We start from the raw sequence: 23547 nt of genomic DNA on the forward strand, positions 1-23547 counted from the left end.
TAATCTGTCATTTATTTAATAATAATCCCTATTGAACTCAACGACTTGAATGCAACGTCTTTTGAAAAATGCCATGAATGGCTCCAAGTAATATCTTTATAATGAGCAAATGTACAGCGGAAGATTTCTTTAATACCTGAGAATAAACATGCTTAAAAGTGTCAACCAAAAGGTTGGTGAGTTCATTAGTTTATCATCAATAATCATTTCCATCATTTTAATAGACCACAAGATTTTCATTTCCATTTCTCATAAACATAATCTCATATCAGGCATTTCGCACGGCTTAGAGATAAAAATCATTCATATGGTGAACGCTTGATAACCGAACTAACAGGATGCATATAGAATATCCCCATCATTCCGGGACTCTCATCGGACATGATAATCGAAGTACTAAAGCATTTGTAACCCGAATGGGACGTGTCAAGGTCCATAGATCTATCTTTAGGATTCGCGTCAATTAGGGGCCATTTCCCTAATTCTTAGGCTACCAAGCTAAAAAGGGGCATATTCGATTCGATAATCCAACCATAGAATGTAGTTTCGATTACTTGTGTCTATTTCGTAAAACATTTATAAAAGCAGCGCATGTATTCTCAGTCCCAAAAATATATATTGCAAAAGCATTTAAAAAGGGAGCAAATGAAACTCACTATACTGTCTAACAATTTAGGTCAAGTGCAAGGTTAACCTCGGATTCACGAACCTATATTAATTATATATATTTATATGTTGGTCAATATCTGTCTAACAATTTAGGTCAAGTAGTAGTGTATCACAATCCTACTGCTCGAGTTCGATATGCAAAAGTCAACAAAAGTCAATTTAACCCAAAATGATTTACAAAATCTATACATGTTTATTATATACTTAAATAGTCGTTCTATATATTTAAATATATTTATCAAATTTTATTAGAGTAAATAATAAAAGTCATTTGTTTATATTTAAAAATTATATATGATAAAAATATACTTTTACATATCTTAAATAATTAAATTTATAAAGGTCACTAAATAAAAATATAGTGGTATGTAATATTAATGTAATTTTATTACGTGTGGTAAAAATATCTTTGTAACACATATTTATTTGATAAAATAATATTGATAATAATAATAAATAAAAGTTGTATTATTTTGTAATAATAATAATTATTATTCTACTAATAAAAATATCAATATTTATATTTACTAAAAATGATATTATGATAAAATGATAATTTTTATTAATGATAATACTAAAATGATAATAATAATGATATTTTATAATATCAATGATATTTCAATTAAAAATAATAATTTTAGTAAAAATGATAGTTTTAATATTAATAATACTTTTAATAATAATAATAATAGTGATAAAAATAAAGAAAATGATAGTTTTTTATCTAAATCAATACTTACAATATTTTATTTCATCATGATACTTATACTCGTTATTTTCCTAATTGATTAGTTTAAGAGCTTTTAGTACTCTTTTTTTTTATATCGCATTCATAATAATAATAATAATAATAATAATAACAATCATAATAATTAAATGATACTAATATTAGTTTTAATGATAATGATACTAAATTTAATAATTATAATGATACTGATGATACTACTAATAATTACTATAATGATAAAACTAATAATAATAATAATAATAATAATAATAATAATAATAATAATAATAATAATAATAATAACTTAGTTATAATTACGATAATATTAATAATAACAATAACGATTTTTAATGATAATATTTATATTGATAACGATAATGATAATGATAATAATAATAATTTTTAAATAATAATAATAACGACGATAACAACGACGATAGTAATAATAATCATTTTAACAATAACAATACTAAAATTAATAATAATTCAGTTGACTATAACTTTTAATCCGTTCATCGAAATCACACGAGTTCTAAATGAAAAGTTCTTAATTTTTCGCTAGCTTTCCAATGACATGCATATCATATACTTTATCTTAGTAGCATATGTATCTAATTCAGGATTCAACATAACCTATCTAATGACAATATCAAACGTACAAGCATGCATAATCCTATATACTCGAGCACTAGTCAGAGATACACTAATATTATATAAAAGTTAAGTTATGAGTGCTCACGTATCAATATTGAGATTCAATATTGCAGGAAAGTACGAAGACGTAACGGAGACGATAAACACTAGATTGACCTCATGAGCATACCCCCGAATCATACCCATAACCTCCAAAGCAATAACCCATAGTTTCCTTAGCTCTATCCCGCTCATAAAACTCGTTTTGAAATAACATGCTCATAACCTCGTCGTAGTATTTTATGTATAATACTAATAATAATAATACTACTAATATTAATATTATAAGATTAATAATAAATATTAATAATTAAAATAATAAATAAGATAAATAATACGGAGCAAAATAGAGTGAATTGGGAAAGAATGAATGAAAAAATGGAACCGAACTCAATGCAATTTAAAGAACATTATACCCACCTACCACCCACCTTAAAGAACTCGTGTAAATTTAAAATGCCAACACTTTATATATATATATATATATATATATATATATATATATATATATATATATATATATATATATATATATATATATTATTTAATATATAATATATTTAATCTTTAGAATTAATTAAATATTATATTATATTCTCGTGCATAGTTGATTTGTAATGTTAGCACCGATGAATTGTACGTTGACACACGACCTATGTGCCTGTTTCGGTTTTCCGAACGCATTTTCGTATGCTTAGAAAACTAGCACTTTACGTTCCGTGACGTGTACTTTTATCAATAATTGGACTTAATCACATATAGGCTATATTACTCAAAGTATAACCTTTAGATTTGAGTATTGTGGTCATTTGCTTTTATAATTCAATGTCTCGTTGGTTACCCAAGTATATTATTTTAAGACAAAACGTTTTATTACTGTATCTTATTACTTTGTAAAATATATATTCATTTCGAAATATAAGTTTTGAATATTCGTTTAGTTTTTCAAAAGTAATTATATTTCAACTTTCATTTATAATTTTTTTTTAAATTTATCGTATCACGGTTACGTTTTTGAATATATATATATACATATACATATATATATATATATATATATATATATATATATATATATATATATATATATATATATATATATAGTGGTAGGATCAAGAGGGAAGTAACCATTCGGGGGGAAGCGGGGGGAAGCAAAAAAAAAATTCGTTTTTTAAAAAAACTTTATTCACGAACATTATAGATGAGATGAAAATATGAACATTTAGTAGAGACACTTTGTGATAAAATTTTTTATTTTGGCAGGAAAACGCTCGAAGAAGTAATATATAACAATTATCGTGTTTTTCGAGCGTATTTTGAGGTTTTAGCTATTGGGGTTTAGATATTAGGGTTTATACGGTTTAGATATTAGGCTTTAGAAATTTAGGGTTTAGGGTTTAGATTTAGGGTTTAGATTTAGGATTTAGATTGAGTTTTTAACACGAACGATTTAGAGTTTAGGGTTTAGAGTTTAGGGTTTGGTGTTTTGGGTTTATGGAATAAACCCTAAACTCTAAGTCGGGCTAAATTTTACTTCACAAAACATGAAAAAAAACGTTCATATTCTTCACGAACAATATTATCTTGAATGTTATTTTTGTCGATCGTTTTCTCGCCTAAATAATAACATTCATCATGAAGTGTCTCTTCTAAATGTTCATATTTTTGTGTGATCTTGATGCCGGAAAAAAAATTCAAAAAAACAAAAAAAAAAAGAAAAAATTGCTTCCCCCCGCTTCCCCCCGATTGGTTACTTCCCCATTGATCCTGTCCCTATATATATATATATATATATATATATATATATATATATATATATATATATATATATATATATATATATATATATATATATAAGGCTTTAATTAAATTCTTTTAATTCTATAAAACAATTTACCATTATAAACAACGGGTTTTAATAACTCAGTTATTGAAATCGTTTTCATAAGTTTAAAACTAAATTAAATAAATTTTAGTTTTTCAAAGCTAATTATATTAGATCTTATTTTAAAGGTTGTAATAAATAGACCTCGTTAGTTCATAAAACATTATAGGAAAGTAAAATCACATATTAAGTCCAATGAATAATAAACTTATTACTTGTCAAATGGTATATCCTGTCGGCAATTATTAACTCAATAATTTACTCTACATAATTTAAATTTTATGAAAGTTAAATGATTTAACTATTCAGAGTCACGAGGAAATTATTGTAGAGTATGAATTAGGAGTCTCAACTAACTCTTATCTAGTTCCCGTTAATTTACACATTTGTTCTTAATTGTAACTCATTTTACCATTTATTCCGAATATTGTTAAAAATGAACGATTTCTCAAATCAACGTGGACCTCACAACAAAGACTCATAATCATACAATGTATCTGATGTAGTGACCCGAACTTTTCCGAACCTTTCTATGATTATATGTTTAATGAAAACTATATTTACATGATTAAATGTTTCCAACATGTTAAGCAATCAAACTTGTTAAGACTTGGTTAATTGAAACGGAAATTTTGTAAACGTCTGATTACCCAGTTTGACCAATGATTCACGAACGCTATAAGTTGTATATGACATGATGATACATAAATGAATAAATATATATGTTTAACATGATATAATGATCATCAAGTATCTCATTAAAAATAGTAACAACAAGTTATATACTTAAAAAGGAGACTATTGACGTATGAAACTCGAAACGATACATATAACGATTATCGTTATAACCACGTCTTACTAAATATATATGAAGCATATTAATACATTGTTATATTATATATAACATGATAATATGATAATTAAATATATCATTAAGTGTATTAACAATGAACTACATAAGTAAAAACAAGACTACTAACTTAAGGATTTTGAAACGAGACATATATGTAACGATTATCATTGTAAAGACATTTAAATGTATATATCATACTAAGATATATTAATATATCATAATATCATGATAATATAATAATTTAAAATCTCATTTGATATTATAAACTTTGGGTTAACAACATTTAACAAGATCGTTAACCTAAAGGTCTCAAAACAACACTTACATGTAACGACTAACGATGACTGTGAAAGTGAGTTATAGTCCCACTTTTAAAATCTAAAATTTTTGGGATGAGAATACATGCAGGTTTTATAAATGATTTACAAAATAGACACAAGTACGTGAAACTACATTCTATGGTTGAATTATCGAAATCGAATATGCCCCTTTTTATGAAGTCTGGTAATCTAAGAATTAGGGAACAGACACCCTAATTGACGCGAATCCTAAAGATAGATCTATTGGGCCTAACAAACCCCATCCAAAGTACCAGATGCTTTAGTACTTCGAAATTTATATCATATCCGAAGGGTGTCCCAGAATGATGGGGATATTCTTATATATGCATCTTGTTAATGTCGGTTACCAGGTGTTCACCATATGAATGATTTTTATCTCTATGTATGGGATGTGTATTGAAATATGAAATCTTGTGGTCTATTGTTACGATTTGATATATATAGGTTAAACCTATAACTCACCAACATTTTTGTTGACGTTTAAAGCATGTTTATTCTCAGGTGATTACTAAGAGCTTCCGCTGTTGCATACTTAAATAAGGACAAGATTTGGAGTCCATGCTTGTATGATATTGTGTAAAAACTGTATTCAAGAAACTTATTTCGTTGTAACATATGTGTATTGTAAACCATTATGTAATGGTTGCGTGTAAACAGGATATTTTAGATTATCATTATTTGATAATCTACGTAAAGCTTTTTAAACCTTTATTGATGAAATAAAGGTTATGGTTTGTTTTAAAATTAATGCAGTCTTTGAAAAACGTCTCATATAGAGGTCAAAACCTCGCAACGAAATCAATTAATATGGAACATTTTTAATCAATAAGAACGGGACATTTCAGTTGGTAACTTTTTGAATTAACTAAATTAACTAAATTGGAGTGTATATACCAATAGTACATAAAGTTAATCCTTACTTAATAATTTATTTTAGTTTGTTCTTCTTTGCTTTCTGTAAAAAAAAATCAATTTTTTTTTAGTGAGGTGGATTGTGTCTGTATAATTTATGTTGCCTATATATAGAGTGTATTTCAGAGTTTAAAAACACACAAGAAATCATCTTGAAGTTTTCTTACTTACAAAACACAATTCTTTGTAAAATATAATTCCGCAATAAATAAAAGTGTGAAAGTTTGTATTACTTAGTCTCTTCAACAACTAGTAGTACAGTTTTCGAAAGCAATCAAACTTGTTAAATAAGTAATAAATTATTCTCTCAGGAAGTAATATTATCAACTACACTAAAAATTTATTACTATCATGACATTATTATTACTTTTATTATCCTTTATAATATTAAGTGTAATATTAATACAATTATATAAAAAGACTAATTATAGTATGTAATTATTGAAATATATACATACTGTTAGATACCCATATATAAATACAGATTAACGATATATATAGATAAGAACAGGTTATATATATATACGAATACAGATGTATAAAATACATGAATATACAATTACAAATACAGAATGGAATATATTTGGCTTTCAATCACTTTCAAGATTAAAGGTAAATCTGCTTTCTAACAAGATCTCACTTTTCCGTTGGACGAAATCCAAATCAATGAAAAACTTCAATTCATTGAAGAACCTGTTGAAATAATGGATCGTGAGGTTAAGAGACTTAAACAAAACAAGATACCGATTGTTAAGGTTCGATGGAATTCTCGTAGAGGACCCGAGTTCACCTGGGAATGAGAAGATCAGATGAAGAAGAAGTACCCGCACCTATTTCCAGAAGATGAGCCAACACCTCCAATCGCTTAAAATTTCGGGACGAAATTTATTTAACGGGTAGGTACTGTAGTGACCCGAAATTTTCCGAACCTTTCTATGATTATATGTTTAATGAAAACTATATTTACATGATTAAATGTTTCCAACATGTTAAGCAATCAAACTTGTTAAGACTTGGTAAATTGAAACGGAAATTTTGTAAACGTCTGATTACCCAGTTTGACCAATGATTCACGAACGCTATAAGTTGTATATGACATGATGATACATAAATGAATAAATATATATGTTTAACATGATATAATGATCATCAAGTATCTCATTAAAAATAGTAACAATAAGTTATATACTTAAAAAGGAGACTATTGACGTATGAAACTCGAAACGATACATATAACGATTATCGTTATAACCACGTCTTACTAAATATATATGAAGCATATTAATACATTTTTATATTATATATAACATGATAATATGATAATTAAATATATCATTAAGTGTATTAACAATAAACTACATAACTAAAAACAAGACTACTAACTTAAGGATTTTGAAACGAGACATATATGTAACGATTATCGTTGTAAAGACATTTAAATGTATATATCATATTAAGATATATTAATATATCATAATATCATGATAATATAATAATTTAAAATCTCATTTGATATTATAAACTTTGGGTTAACAACATTTAACAAGATCGTTAACCTAAAGGTCTCAAAACAACACTTACATGTAACGACTAACGATGACTTAACGACTCAGTTAAAATGTATATACATGTAGTGTTTTAATATGTATTCATACACTTTTGAAAGACTTCAAGACACTTATCAAAATACTTCTACTTAACAAAAATGTTTACAATTACATCCTCGTTCAGTTTCATCAACAATTCTACTCGTATGCACCAGTATTCGTACTCGTAAAATACACAGCTTTTAGATGTATGTACTATTAGTATATACACTCCAATGATCAGCTCTTAGCAGCCCATGTGAGTCACCTAACACATGTGGGAACCATCATTTGGCAACTAGCATGAAATATCTCATAAAATTACAAAAATATGAGTAATCATTCATGACTTATTTACATGAAAACAAAATTACATATCCTTTATATCTAATCCATACACCAACGACCAAAAACACCTACAAACACTTTCATTCTTCAATTTTCTTCATCTAATTGATCTCTCTCAAGTTCTAACTTCAAGTTCTAAGTGTTCTTCATAAATTCTACAAGTTCTAGTTACATAAAATCAAGAATATTTTCAAGTTTGCTAGCTCACTTCCAATCTTGTAAGGTGATCATCCAACCTCAAGAAATCTTTGTTTCTTACAGTAGGTTATCATTATAATACAAGGTAATAATCATATTCAAACTTTGGTTCAATTTCTATAACTATAACAATCTTATTTCAAGTGATGATCTTACTTGAACTTGTTTTCGTGTCATGATTCTGCTTCAAGAACTTCGAGCCATCCAAGGATCCGTTGAAGCTAGATCCATTTTTTTCTTTTCTAGTAGGTTTATCCAAGAAACTTAAGGTAGTAATGATGTTCATAACATCATTCGATTCATACATAAAAAGCTATCATATTCGAAGTGGTAAACTAGTAATCACTAGAACATAGTTTAGTTAATTCTAAACTTGTTCGCAAATAAAGTTAATCCTTCTAACTACACTTTTAAAATCAACTATACACATGATATATATCTATAGATATGCTAACTTAATGATTTAAAACCCGAAAACACGATAAACACCATAAAACCGGATTTACGCCGTCGTAGTTACAACCGGGGGCTGTTTTGGTTTGGATAATTAAAAACTATGAAAAACTTTGATTTAAAAGCTATACTTCTGGGAAAATGATTTTTCTTATGAACATGAAACCATATCCAAAAATCATGGTTAAACTCAAAGTGAAAGTATGTTTTTCAAAACAGTCATCAAGATGTCGTTCTTTCGACGAAAATGACTACCTCTTTAAAAAACGACTTGTAACTTGTATTTCTGACTATAAACCTATACCTTTTCTGTTTAGTTTCATATAGTCAAGTTCAATACGAAACCGTGGCCACTTAAATCACTCAAAACGGATTAGAAATGAAGAAATGGCGAGCAAAACAAAATTGGTAAAAACTACTCATTTTAGCTACGTGAAAATTGGTAACAAATCTATTCCAACCATAACTTAATCAACTTGTATTGTATATTATGTAATCTTGAGATACCATAAACACGTATACAATGTTTCGACCTATCATGTCGACACATCTATATATATTTCGGAACAACCATAGACACTCTATATGTGAATGTTGGAGTTAGCTATACAGGGTTGAGGTTGATTCCAAAATATATATAGTTTGAGTTGTGATCAATACTGAGATATGTATACACTGGGTCGTGGATTGATTCAAGATAATATATATCGATTTATTTCTGTACATCTAACTGTGGACAACTAGTTGTAGGTTACTAACGAGGACAGCTGACTTAATAAACTTAAAACATCAAAATGTATTAAAAGTGTTGTAAATATATTTTGAACATACTTTGATATATATGTACATATTTGTTATAGGTTCGTGAATCGACCAGTAGCCAAGTCTTACTTCCCGACGAAGTAAAAAAATCTGTGAAAGTGAGTTATAGTCCCACTTTTAAAATCTGATATTTTTGGGATGAGAATACATGCAGGTTTTATAAATGATTTACAAAATAGACACAAGTACGTGAAACTACATTCTATGGTTGAATTGTTGAAATCGAATATGCCCCTTTTTATTAAGTCTGGTAATCTAAGAATTAGGGAACAGACACCCTAATTGACTAGAATCCTAAAGATAGATCTATTGGGCCTAACAAACCCCATCCAAAGTACCGGATGCTTTAGTACTTCGAAATTTATATCATATCCGAAGGGTGTCCCGGAATGATGGGGATATTCTTAAATATGCATCTTGTTAATGTCGGTTACCAGGTGTTCACCATATGAATGATTTTTATCTCTATGTATGGGATGTGTATTGAAATATGAAATCGTGTGGTCTATTATTATGATTTGATAATATATAGGTTAAACCTATAACTCACCAACATTTTTGTTGACGTTTTAAGCATGTTTATTCTCAGGTGATTATTAAGAGCTTCCACTGTCGCAAACTTAAATAAGGACGAGATTTGGAGTCCATGCTTGTATGATATTGTGTAAAAACTGCATTCAAGAAACTTATTTCGTTGTAACATATTTGTATTGTAAACCATTATGTAATGGTCGCGTGTAAACAGGGTATTTTAGATTATCATTATTTGATAATCTACGTAAATATTTTTAAACCTTTATTGATGAAATAAAGGTTATGGTTTGTTTTAAAATGAATGCAGTCTTTGAAAAACGTCTCATATAGAGGTCAAAACCTCGCAACGAAATCAATTAATATGGAACGTTTTTAATCAATAAGAACGGGACATTTCAGTTCAATTACTGTAGTGACCCGAACCTTTCTATGATTATATGTTTAATGAAAACTATATTTACATGATTAAATGTTTCCAACATGTTAAGCAATCAAACTTGTTAAGACTTGGTTAATTGAAACGGAAATTTTGTAAACGTCTGATTACCCAGTTTGACCAATGATTCACGAACGCTATAAGTTGTATATGACATGATGATACATAAATGAATAAATATATATGTTTAACATGATATAATGATCATCAAGTATCTCATTAAAAATAGTAACAATAAGTTATATACTTAAAAAGGAGACTATTGACGTATGAAACTCGAAATGATACATATAACGATTATCGTTATAACCACGTCTTACTAAATATATATGAAGCATATTAATACATTGTTATATTATATATAACATGATAATATGATAATTAAATATATCATTAAGTGTATTAACAATGAACTACATAAGTAAAAACAAGACTACTAACTTAAGGATTTCGAAACGAGACATATATGTAACGATTATCGTTGTAACGACATTTAAATGTATATATCATATTAAGATATATTAATATATCATAATATCATGATAATATAATAATTTAAAATCTCATTTGATATTATAAACTTTGGGTTAACAACATTTAACAAGATCGTTAACCTAAAGGTCTCAAAACAACACTTACATGTAACGACTAACGATGACTGTGAAAGTGAGTTATAGTCCCACTTTTAAAATCTAAAATTTTTGGGATGAGAATACATGCAGGTTTTATAAATGATTTACAAAATAGACACAAGTACGTGAAACTACATTCTATGGTTGAATTATCGAAATCGAATATGCCCCTTTTTATGAAGTCTGGTAATCTAAGAATTAGGGAACAGACACCCTAATTGACGCGAATCCTAAAGATAGATCTATTGGGCCTAACAAACCCCATCCAAAGTACCGGATGCTTTAGTACTTCGAAATTTATATCATATCCGAAGGGTGTCCCAGAATGATGGGGATATTCTTATATATGCATCTTGTTAATGTCGGTTACCAGGTGTTCACCATATGAATGATTTTTATCTCTATGTATGGGATTTGTATTGAAATATGAAATCTTGTGTCTATTATTATGATTTGATAATATATAGGTTAAACCTATAACTCACCAACATTTTTGTTGACGTTTTAAGCATGTTTATTCTCAGGTGATTATTAAGAGCTTCCGCTGTCGCATACTTAAATAAGGACGAGATTTGGAGTCCATGCTTGTATGATATTGTGTAAAAAAACTGCATTCAAGAAACTTATTTCGTTGTAACATATTTGTATTGTAAACCATTATGTAATGGTCGCGTGTAAACAGGATATTTTAGATTAACATTATTTGATAATCTATGTAAAGCTTTTTAAACCTTTATTGATGAAATAAAGGTTATGGTTTGTTTTAAAATGAATGCAGTCTTTGAAAAACGTCTCATATAGAGGTCAAAACCTCGCAATGAAATCAATTAATATGGAACGTTTTTAGTCAATAGGAACGGGACATTTCATCTGATAAATCAACCATTTGATATTATCTTCTAATTCCACCGATAAACTTATTGAAACAAATATGTTCATGTAATGTATTGTACGTTTAATACTTTGTTAATATTTTCAAGTTATAATATATACACATATACATATATAATCAATCCGTTCATATAATGGTTCGTGAATCATTGAAATTTGGTCGAGGCTAAATGAATGTATGAACACAATTTAAAATTCTTGAGATTTAACCTAACAAACTTTGCATATCGTGTCGAAAACATATAAAGATAAAGTTTAAATTTGATCAAAAATTTCCGGGTTGTCACATTCGAAGCCTTGTATGGCCAAAGATGTCGTTCTCCTATCTGTTGGGCCGAAGTAGGTGAAAAGCAAATCACCGGACCTGAACTCGTCCATGAAACTACGGAGAAGATTTTCCAAATTCAAGCGAGGCTCAAGACAGCCCGCGATCATCAAAAGAGCTATGCCGATCTTAAGTGTAAAGTTCGCGAATTCCAAGTAGGTGACCGAGTGATGTTGAAGGTCGCACCTTGGAAAGGTGTAATCCATTTCGAAAAATGTGGGAAGCTAAATCCGCGATATATTGGTCCTTTTGAAGTCTTGGAGCGTATTGGACCCGTTGCTTACCGTTTGGATCTTCCGACTCAGTTGAGTGCAGTTCATCCCACTTTCCACGTGTCGAATCTGAAGAAATGTCTGGCTGAATCAGAACTTTTCATACCACTTGAGGAGCTTACGATTGATGACAAACTCCACTTCGTGGAAGAACCTGTTGAAATTATGGACCGTGAGGTAAAAACCTTGAAACGCAACAAGATTCCAATTGTTCGAGTTCGTTGAAATGCTAAACGAGGGCCCGAGTTTACTTGGGAACGAGAGGATCATATGATGCAGAAGTATCCTCACCTCTTCACAACTCTAGTATCTACCTCAGCTTAAAATTTCGGGACGAAATTTTCACTAACAGGTGGGTAATGTAACGACCCGACTTTTTCGACTTACTTTTGTGCTTGTTACTTTATGCGAAACTGCGTATTTGTGCGTAATGTGTTGGTTTATATTCTGGAATCTTATTTCATGATTAATTACCTTCGTTTATACCATACAACGTGCCATTAAGTACTTAGTTACTTAACTTGATCCCCGAATGCTTTTATGACCGTTAGTGTCACTTGACGTTGAAAACGAGCTATGTATTTTGATACACGTTTGACTTTGGTCATAATTGGAATATTATGACTACGTAATACTAATTGTTATTTTAACAATTACTTGGGTTATTGGTTGGTTAATTACGCTTAGTAATTTACTTATGCTCACTAGTTAGTCTTGTTGGACTTTCTACCTTGTTGGACTCAAACCCACCCTACTCTAGCTAATAGACTATTTAATTAGCCGAATTTTAATAAGTTTATGACCCATATAAATGTAAGACAAATGTTCATTTATTAGAGGGAACATACTAGCATTTTTGTTAACCATAATCACAATTGTTGCATGGGATCCCAACGTAAGCACCAACTTTAGACAACCATTAACCAAAAAGCAAAAATTGTCCCCCCCCCCTTGTCCCCCTAACCTACGGCCACCACCCCATTCCCCCTATAAATACCACACAAACCTCACCCATTTTACACTTGATCTCATTCACAAATTACACACACTTACTCTCTAATTCTCTCTCTAGTCTTTCTCACTCTAAAAAGTGTAAGTTTTAAATTTTTTTCTTCTTCTTCTTCTTCTTCTTCTCTTCTCAATGTCGACATCATCATCATCATTAAAGGATCTAGCTTTTTAGCTTTTTGATCTTGTTATATCTTGTAGATTCAAACTTAGGTTTGAATCCTTCAAGAACATGAAAGATTCAAGCTTTCTAGCTTTGAATCTTCATTTACTTATTAGATATAGGTTTTCTGGATTATGATTTCTTTATTTTATTATAACGATCAAAACTTGTGTTTATGATCTTCATGTAACTTGAAGATCTAGTCTTTTGCTTTAAGGATCTTCAAGAACATTAAAGATCCAAGCTTTCTAGCTTAGGGTTTCATTATTTTGTTAAAGATCTTAGCTTTTTGACTTATGGTCTCATTAATTTTACTAGATCTTAGCTTCATAGCTTATGGTCTCATTAATCTTGTAAAGATCCAAGCTTTCTAGCTTAGGGTTTTCTTAATACTTGAGATCTAAGTTATTATTGTAGATCTCACTTACTTGGAACCTTTTTGTGATTGTTGTGATGATAAAGATCAAGTCTTCATCATCTCATATGATGAAGATGCATAAGGTTGAAGCTTTATTGGGTTTATGCAATAAAGAGGCAACCTTGATGTTCAAAACTTGTAAAATGATAGCTTTTACTCTTAGTTGTGTATTGATGGTTGAAACTTGGTCAAAGTGTGAAAGGACCCGTTCATATCAATTATAAACGATTCACAATAGTTGATTACATTGCAAGGTTCTGACCTCTATATGATACATTTTATAAACATTGCATTCATTTTCAAAAGACAAACTTTCATTACATCGAAAGTTGACAGGCATGCATACCATTTCATAATATACCCAAACTATAAATGACTTAATAATAATCTTGTTGAACTCAACGACTCGAATGTAACGTCTTTTGAAATATACCATGAATGACTCCAAGTAATATCTTTGAAATATACCTGAAGTTTTTTATCTATACATGTAACATATGCTATAATTTTGATTTTATTTTTATGTAAAGACACTCATTTTTAAATGTACATACAGGAAGAAGCATTCATGATATGAGTCCATGCTCACTGGCGAGTCCCTTGGTTTTCATAGAAGAAAGTCTATTAGTCTCTGCTGGAACAATTAATTGGGTATCATGTTCACAATATCACTTCGTAATTTATCCAAGTAGAAGTTTTTATTATGTTTAAGGATAAAATTTCTTCCTTGGACCCCTGTTTGACCAAAACCATGTTTAATATGGAGTAATTCATTTTCCAGGATGGTCCACTGAAGATTTAAGTTTCTTCTACTGGCTCCAACTCAACAATAACAAAGATCACTTAAATGGTCAGTCTTCGTTTCAATATTAGAAAAATGTATTATTTAGAGTATCTATAAATAATTCAAAAGTGCAAAGTTATTCTAATGACTATAAAATGTCTTATGATGTATCCTTACTCCAAACGCTGTTTTTCAAGGTACCTTTACAAACATGATGCAAAACACTAATTTATATTTGCGTACTTCTCTTAAACAGTTTCAGATTGTAATCCTTACTTTTTAGCGTAAATGATCTGCTTTTCTGAATATTTTTTGAATCAGGGAGCAACCTGTGGAATGTACCTATGGAAACAAATTATCCAGATTATATTGATCCGGTCATATGCACAACCTCAATCAAAATGCATATATTATTCTCTTTACATAGTGATTTAGAAGGTTAAGTCATCATTTTAATACATCATGCGCCAAACTAAGGATACATCTCTATGGCCTTTTACATCATTATTTAAGTTCTCAAACTTATCTATTTGAGCTTTTTGAGGTAATTGTAATCCCAGATCAACATGTTTCACGGTAAAAGGGTTGACATTGTTACTTCAGTTTTAACTGTATTTTGTTACTAGACTAGCTCTCCTAAAATTTGGTGGTCTTGCTGTGTAGGAATGTTCATTATCCGAAGATGGTTCCGGAAAGTCTTTCTGGTGTCCTCTGACAGTTGTAAGATGTCACTTTTAACGGTAGTTTGTAACCATTGTTGATGAAGATGCATGTTAAGGAGAATTTGAATGATCTCAACCAACAATCAGGAGGTAAATACAATAAGCATTCATAATTTTTGATATACTTCTGAGATGTTTTTCTGTTGTTAAACGGAATATTGTTTAATATCTTATTTATAATTTGATCTACTTTTGATTTGTGCTCATTAGTTATTATTGGTTTTGGTAGTACTAAATCAAAAAACCCAGGGCTGCAGCCATTGATCTTCAATATTAGAGACAATTTAATAAAGGTATTTTGATGAATTGTAATCTGTGGAGAAAAAGCATATTCAAATTTATACTTCACAACTTCAAGGTAAACAATTACATGATGTTTAAAGAGAAACATGATGTTTACTTTATAGATGACATGACCTATGTAAGTACTGACTTTGCTTCTCAAGTCATCTACTATGCAAATTCTGAGAAGTTTCGATTTTGTTGTGGGCACGATGAAAAAGTTGGCGGAGTGACATACGGGTCGAAACGGGTTGTATCGGGTTGAGGCTCAAAAACATTCCTTTTCATATTATAGTTAATAATTTAAGTGTGATTCATTATTGGGCAGACAATGCATAATAATAAAAACTAAAAAGGTTAAATGCATCATAGTATACATTGGGCAACTTCTATCCCATTTTAGCCAATATTGTTGATTTCGGCCATTTTACCAATCTGGCCCGTTTATATAAAACTTATTCGAAAATGACTAATATTTAAGTTAATGCACTGAAATTGCTGCACCTAACATGACTAAATGTTATTTGCATATTGTAGTACTATTTTTTAAAAGAGCTTTTTGTTTCTGAATTAATGCAAATCGTGCTCTGATATTGCGTTATTTTCATGACTAGGTGAAACCGCTTGACACGCTAATGTTCTACCACCTCCAGGGAAAAAAGGCGGGCTTACATCAGCAGCTGAATGATATATGCATCCTACACCCGATGTAATATTAGTCATGAAAAAATTAATTGACCACCCATCATACTTTTGATTGTTAATGTGATCCTTGCTCCATGAGTCATAATTATAAGTGGGTCTGAGACAAATATAGTACATAATATTAACTTTACTGAAATTAAATGTGCACAGTTAATGGTAAATTCCATAAATGTTGTCTGAGATAATGATTTACTCTGAATGCTCTCATAAGTGATTTATTGCAGGTAACAATATGAGTTCATTTACATGTCGTGCAAATTGATTCAACTGATGGAGCAAGGACTAGATGGGTTCAAGTTCATCTTCACACCAATCTGACATCAAGTCTATTAGAAGAATGAGCTACTGGAGGTATAAAATTTGTATTAACTTTTGTTTTCAACTATTTATTCTATTATTTATCTTAATATATTCTTCTAATATATCATCTAACTGCACATGTAATTGAAAGAGTTCATCATTATAGTGACATTAAGCAGTATGGTGAAAGTAATGACATCCCATCTAAATATATCAATATACAATTGAAGGACTTCAGGTATGTGCTAAAGTCATTCAGCTTTGTATAATGAGAAAACTGACAATTGACAACATTTCTTCTTTGTTCTTATAGTTATTATTATTTATTATGTAATAATACTTTGCTTGATGTAATAGGAGACTTTTAAACTTCATTGTTTGTTTGTTACTCATAGTGGTGTCGTTTTGTTTTACACCTTATGGGCTAAATTCTGAATCGACTATTTTGGATATATGAAGACCGCTACCGATAATCAGTGTTTGATTTTGGTCACACAATTCGGTAGGACCAAAATGTATTGGGGTAAGATCTTAAAACTTACGCTTTAAATGCAGCAGGTTTTCATATCGTTTTTAAATAACAACACTCCTGATACAAAATGCATGCTTACATGATAATTACAGAACAACTCAATGTAAGTTCGGGTTCGAACTTCACTAAAGTACTAATTGACGCGGAAGTGCAAGATGTCTCTGAATTCACAACACGGTATTTGTTAAAATGTTTTATGTTTTTTAATAGTTGTAAAATATTATACACATCATTATAAATACATCTATAGTGACTTTGTGAACAATTAAGATTACAAAATACATATACTCCATCAACTGCTTATAATGAGCATGCCTTTTTATATAATGTACCAGTTTGTTTGATGTATTTATGATGATGTTTTAAAACCATTTGTGTCAAATTTTGACATGACTCTCAACACCGATTGACTGTTATCTTTGAAACATTAATGCGAGAAATGTGGCAGGGATCCAAAGGTCTACCTAAGGTAACACAAAAAAAATAATATAATGATTACTTATGCTCGATCTTTGTTATGAATATAAGGTGTATTTAACCATTCGCATGTAGGTTCGAAAGTAGCGTTGACACTTTTTAAGAGTGATAATGGCAACTGCTTCTCAAAGTCAACTTATGAACTTCAAAAATCACTACAAATGGAGGTTGAAACAGGAAGAAAAAGCCAAACCTTCCAGTGACGTACGGATTCAACCGTTTCCGAAAAGAAAATCGTCTCAAACCTGGCACAAAGTGGTTTTTCACCTACGACTTTAAGAAACGTGCGTTCTATCTTTATTAATGTTTACAACAATCCTTAGAACAATTTCAATGCATTGGTTCAATGAAAAACATTGTCTTTTTTTATATCAAGTGTGATGTTTTATATCGATGTTGTTTCGTTGTTTTTGATAAGTTCGTTAACATTTTATACTTAGTCTTATTAGGGCCCGCCGTGCAACGCACGGGCTCTTAAAGGCTAGTATTTACTATAAGTGTAGTGCCAACCTCACTTCGTTTCGAGTATAAGTTGCTACGTACACACTCTTATGAAACATATTATTATTTTTATATATATGAAAATTTTAGTTACAAAAGGTCCGCCTTCTATCTATTTAACAGAGCCATTACATTGACGGGACGACCTCGTCACAACCTCAAGAAAGTCTTGTACTAAACTGTGCAAGTGAACGGATTGTTTGCCCAAGTCAGATAACCAAACTATTTATAACTTTTACTAACTCGAAATTATAAATATATATTGTGCTAAACTAATTTCTACAATCAGCGGCGGAACTAGGATTTTTTTCACCGGGGGCAAATAAATTTTAAAACCTTAGCAATTTTTTTGGACAAAAAATTGAGGTTTTTAGGCAAATTATAAAGGTTTTGGGCAAAAGTTGAAAGTTTTTGGGCAAAATTTGAAGGTTTTAGGGCAAAAGTTGGAGAATTTTGGGCAAAATTTTAAGATTTTGGTGCAAAATATGTATGTTTATGGCAAAAAAGAAAATCCACTGGAGGCAAAGTTAAAAAACCAAAAAATTTTACACTTCAAAATAATCCACCTGAGACGGGCGCCCCCTCTGCCCCATGTAATTTCGCCAATGTCTACAACTATAACTTGAGCTTACTGCTCCTATTATCCATGCTGTCCTGCGCCCTACCCATGTAGCCCATGGGATGTGCTTGCTGTGTGTCGAACTAATCGAAATTTTGTTGTGTGTAATGAGCTTTCAATGACAGCTTCTAAATATGTCATATGTGAAAAACCCACCCACCGAAAAACAAAAACCTTTTAACAGTTTTCTTCATCTTTCTTCTTCAATCCTATCTTCTCATCTTCTAGATCTATACACTGGCACTGTTTTGTAGCTCTTAGGCTGTACGGACGTCCGACCACCGGCATCTCGCCAGTGGTTTCGGCTTTTTTGCTTTCTGTGTAATAAAAGGTAGCCTCTGGTCCTACTTTTCCGGCGTGATTGTTCTACGATCGGCTTCTCCGGTCTCTCAGCAGCTTCCAGGCGGCGATTCCGGGTTTCTTTTCTCGGGATCTGGGTTTGTTAGGGTTTTTTGGACTGCTGTCGGAGTTGTTTTCTCGCCGTATTCTTCCTCTCCGCTCTATGTAGCCGTCTTCTTTCTTTGCCGGTTGTAGGCGACGAATTCCTAACGGTATTCTACAACCGTTAAGGTGAGTTCTCTGTTTCATTTTGTGGTTAGGTCGTGGTGGTTGACCGGTGATTGTTGCTGCTTTGTGTTGAAATTCGGTGGGTTCCAGTGGCCTGGGTGTTACCTGTGATTATTGTGAGCGGTTGACGGCTGCTAGCGGCCTTGAGTGGTTGCTAGTGGCTGACGACTGTTCTTGGTAGTTGCAGGTGGCTACAACTAGTGGGTGGGGGCTACTACTCATGCTATAGTGGTTATTCGGTGGTTACTAGCGGCTGTTGCTGGCAATCGGTGTTCCGGATGTTGGTGACAGCCGTTGGCGGCTGCCTGTAGCCTATAGTGATGTGGTGGTAGTCAGGGTCTGTTGACGACTTCCGGTTTTCGTTGGTGGTTCGCGGAAACTACCTGTAGGTTGTTGGTTGCTTGGATCTGCGGGTTTGTATGTCCTCAGAAAAGTTGGCGGAGATGGTCTGATTTCTTTTGGTTTGACTATGCGTTTAGCGTTGGTTGGTTGCTGCATGTCTGTTTAGTTCATACCTTTTCCGTAGTCGTGTCTATTCGGGTGGACTCGATGTTGTTGCCGACGTGTGTTGACTTAGTTGACCTCGGAAAATTGATGTTTACTGGAGTGTTCTCTCGGGGTCCTTTTTCCCGCTCGAACGGGGTTTTGATCTGATTCGACGGGCTTGTGTCGAGTACGAGAGGTTATTTTGGTTTGCAGGTCTCGGGTTAGGTGCTGCTGGAGTGTCCGGCGTTCTTTTTAGTTGTGTGGCTTTTAAGTAGCGTCAAATGCGGTGTTAGATACGAGTTAGGTTTTATGTATGTTTTAGATTTAGGTTTGGTGGTTTGTACGTACGTACTGTTTCTTACAATTTCAATGTGCTCGCTCTCTTTCAAATTTCGTCCATTTTGTGTAGGACGTTCAGAGCGAGACCTTTCAATTTTTGTCGTTCGTGTGTACTACCGGATCTTTACGATCTTTTATATATATATATTAATATTTTCGTCGGAAAAAAAAAATATGTCATATGACACGTTATAAAAACACACCAATAATTATCGTACCTATTAATTTTTTGCTGGTAGACTTGACTCTTTTTTTTTTTTTTTTAGAATGAATACTCTTTCTATCGAAAGAACAAACATTTAAGTTGATAGAGTCAAAGCCCATATTTACACACTACTTAACTACCGAATATTTGTAACGAAACTGTTTCTAGAAACAATGACGATTTATTTATTTATTTATTGCATATTTTATGAAATTATAGAAAAAAAAATATTGTTAACCAGGCAACATCAGCCGACCAAATACGACCTTTGATTTTACACCAAATATAAAACCAAACCAGTAACTACAACAAAATCAGTACAACGTACAACTCATACAACATGACCTCACATTCACCATGGAGACAAAGACATTACCTTGACCCACGCAGGCCTAGATTGAATATCCTTAGCCCACGCGCGTACATGTGGACGCGCCTCAAACAACCTCTTAACTCTTGTTGACATCAAAAAGTTAATATTGGGTAAATGGTGAAGATCGGCTAATGTGAAACTATCTCCGGCTAAATACTTGCATTCGGTTAGCCGTGCTTCGTATACGTCAAGCACGTCCGATAGTTTCTTTTCGTACTCGGCTACTAACTCGGGCCCTCCTCGAACTCGTCCCATAGCGATTTCCATTAGCTTCCATGACGACCTATCGAATTTTTGGTTTTCGACTTCCATCCAAACTGTTTGGATCGCCATTTGTAGTGGATCCTTCATTATTAACTCGGTTCCCTTGCCTTCATATTTGCGTGCTACGTATTGCGTGATCGCCCTTGATTCTGAAATGAAATAGCAATTACTATGTGTTTAGCCTATAGTAAGCGAAGCGAATTCCTACAATCGTGTTTGTCTTTTTTCTTTTTAGAGAACATCATAAATATACATCTTTGATTACATCTTAATGGGACGATTAAGCTCTCTAAATGTTGAAATATATATTCGATATTCTAACATATTAATTAGTAACGAGAAGAATGTTAGATACGAGAAGAATGTCGATTTTGAGCTCCGTCCCACCAGAAGTGTCCACTTTGACTTTCAGTAGTCTTTCTACATCAACTTTGACTTTAAATATTTTTGTTTGTGTTATATAATACATCATCAAACTTATACCAATGAAAACACATTTAAAACTCAATCTATTCATATAATTTTCATCAAATATTATATAACACAAATTAAAATATTTAGAGTCAAAGTTGATTAAGAAATACTGGAAAAAGTCAAATTGGACACTTCTGGTGGGACGGAGGGAGTATTAAACTATGAGTGACTCGAATAATATGTGATGATTGATGAATCATTCAAGTTGTACATGAGTAATACTATTTTAACCATTCAATTAATTAGTGCCTTCATATTTCTTTATATTCTTCTTAATTGTATTCAAACTCCTATTAAACAAATATATTCATTTATGTATTCATTAAATAACTATATTACAATGATTTTACATCATATGGAGTATTTAATCAAAACGATTATTGAACATGTTATTGTTATTCAAAAACAAGTGTAAACGAACATTTAAATTATTTAGATTCCGAACCTTTCATCACTTAATCATTTGCTTTTATCTAACACAACTTAGCTAAATATATACAATAAAAAGTGATATTTTATGTATATATAGAGATAGAGATGACTTACCAAATAGTGTGAGATCACCATCTACAAATGCTGGAACTTGACCAAATGGCTGCATATATAGATATATCCATACATATATTAGATCTAATGAAACTTAAAGTTTATTAAGTATTAAAAATGATAATATTTAATATATGATTGATATGCATACGTACGTTGCGTGAAAGGAACTTAGGCCTTTTGTGTTCCCAGGAGGCCATGTTAACTGTAACGAGCTCAAAATCGACATTCTTCTCGTAAAGACTAGCTAGAACGCGATATGTTGCGTTCGAACCCACGAATCCGTACACTTTTACGGTCATACTGAAGTAGCCGGAGATCGTTAAATTATAAAAAGATTGGATAATAGAGGTGTGAGTTTAAAAGTGAATTGGAAGATGATTGTAAAGCAGATAATTTTGAAATGAAAGTAGCAAAATGAAGAAGATTATATATAGATGTAGTATATTTACAGGAAAAGTCCTTATATTCTTTTTTCATGTTTATTTTCGTCTGTTTGAATCCCATGTTTGCATTTTGATCCTTAAATTCTTGATTCTCACATATTAGGGGAATTAACATGTTTAATTAAGTTAATCATTGTGGATAGAGTGAAAATTATAGCAATAAGCTTTAATTTAGAGAAATGTCAAGAAACATAAATTGAAGGTCTAAAATTTTCTAATAAAGAAGAATTATCACATTTTTAGTCGGTCAAAAATTAGTCTTTATTCCTAACTTTCATTAAAAAAATAAATTATTTTTGCAAAAACCTTAACCTGAATTGAATATCACATAACTGATTTTTAAACTTTTATAATAATTGACGTTTACTTTCTAAATTTTTGTGTTTCCAAGAGATCTACATTATCACTACAATTCAACCTTCAACTAAGAATTCCTAAATTATTATACAGGTACCTAACATATAAACTTTATTATTATAATCAGACAATTTGCAATATAAAAAGAATTCCCAATATATTTAAACAAAACAGTATAATCACATGTATTATATTATATTACTAGTGAAATGACCCGTAAAATCACGGAGTTGTTTAAACGAAACAGTTTAATGATATGTTTTAGATGTGAATGTAGATGTTAAAGGTAGTTACTTTAATGACCTGTGGAACCATGGATTCCGACTAAGAAACTTCTCGTTATTTTTACAAACATATTGATGTACTTAATTTAGTTAGGATAAATGAACTACATTTATTCTC

At 31.0% G+C, this 23547-nt stretch overlaps 1 protein-coding gene across 1 annotated transcript; it reads right to left on the reverse strand.

Annotated features, from left to right (window-relative positions):
• Nucleotides 1-20971: 20971 nt before the first annotated feature.
• Nucleotides 20972-22726, reverse strand: LOC139875580 (glutathione S-transferase-like). Its single transcript, XM_071862910.1, has 3 exons — nt 22498-22726; nt 22343-22391; nt 20972-21471 (listed from the first exon to the last, which is right to left on the reverse strand). The coding sequence occupies exons 1-3, from the start codon at nt 22642-22644 to the stop codon at nt 21038-21040; spliced, it is 630 nt and encodes a 209-aa protein (XP_071719011.1). The 5' UTR covers nt 22645-22726; the 3' UTR covers nt 20972-21037.
• Nucleotides 22727-23547: the final 821 nt, after the last annotated feature.

Source organism: Rutidosis leptorrhynchoides, chromosome 1, assembly GCF_046630445.1.
Source record: "Rutidosis leptorrhynchoides isolate AG116_Rl617_1_P2 chromosome 1, CSIRO_AGI_Rlap_v1, whole genome shotgun sequence".
NCBI classification, from domain to species: domain Eukaryota; kingdom Viridiplantae; phylum Streptophyta; class Magnoliopsida; order Asterales; family Asteraceae; genus Rutidosis; species Rutidosis leptorrhynchoides.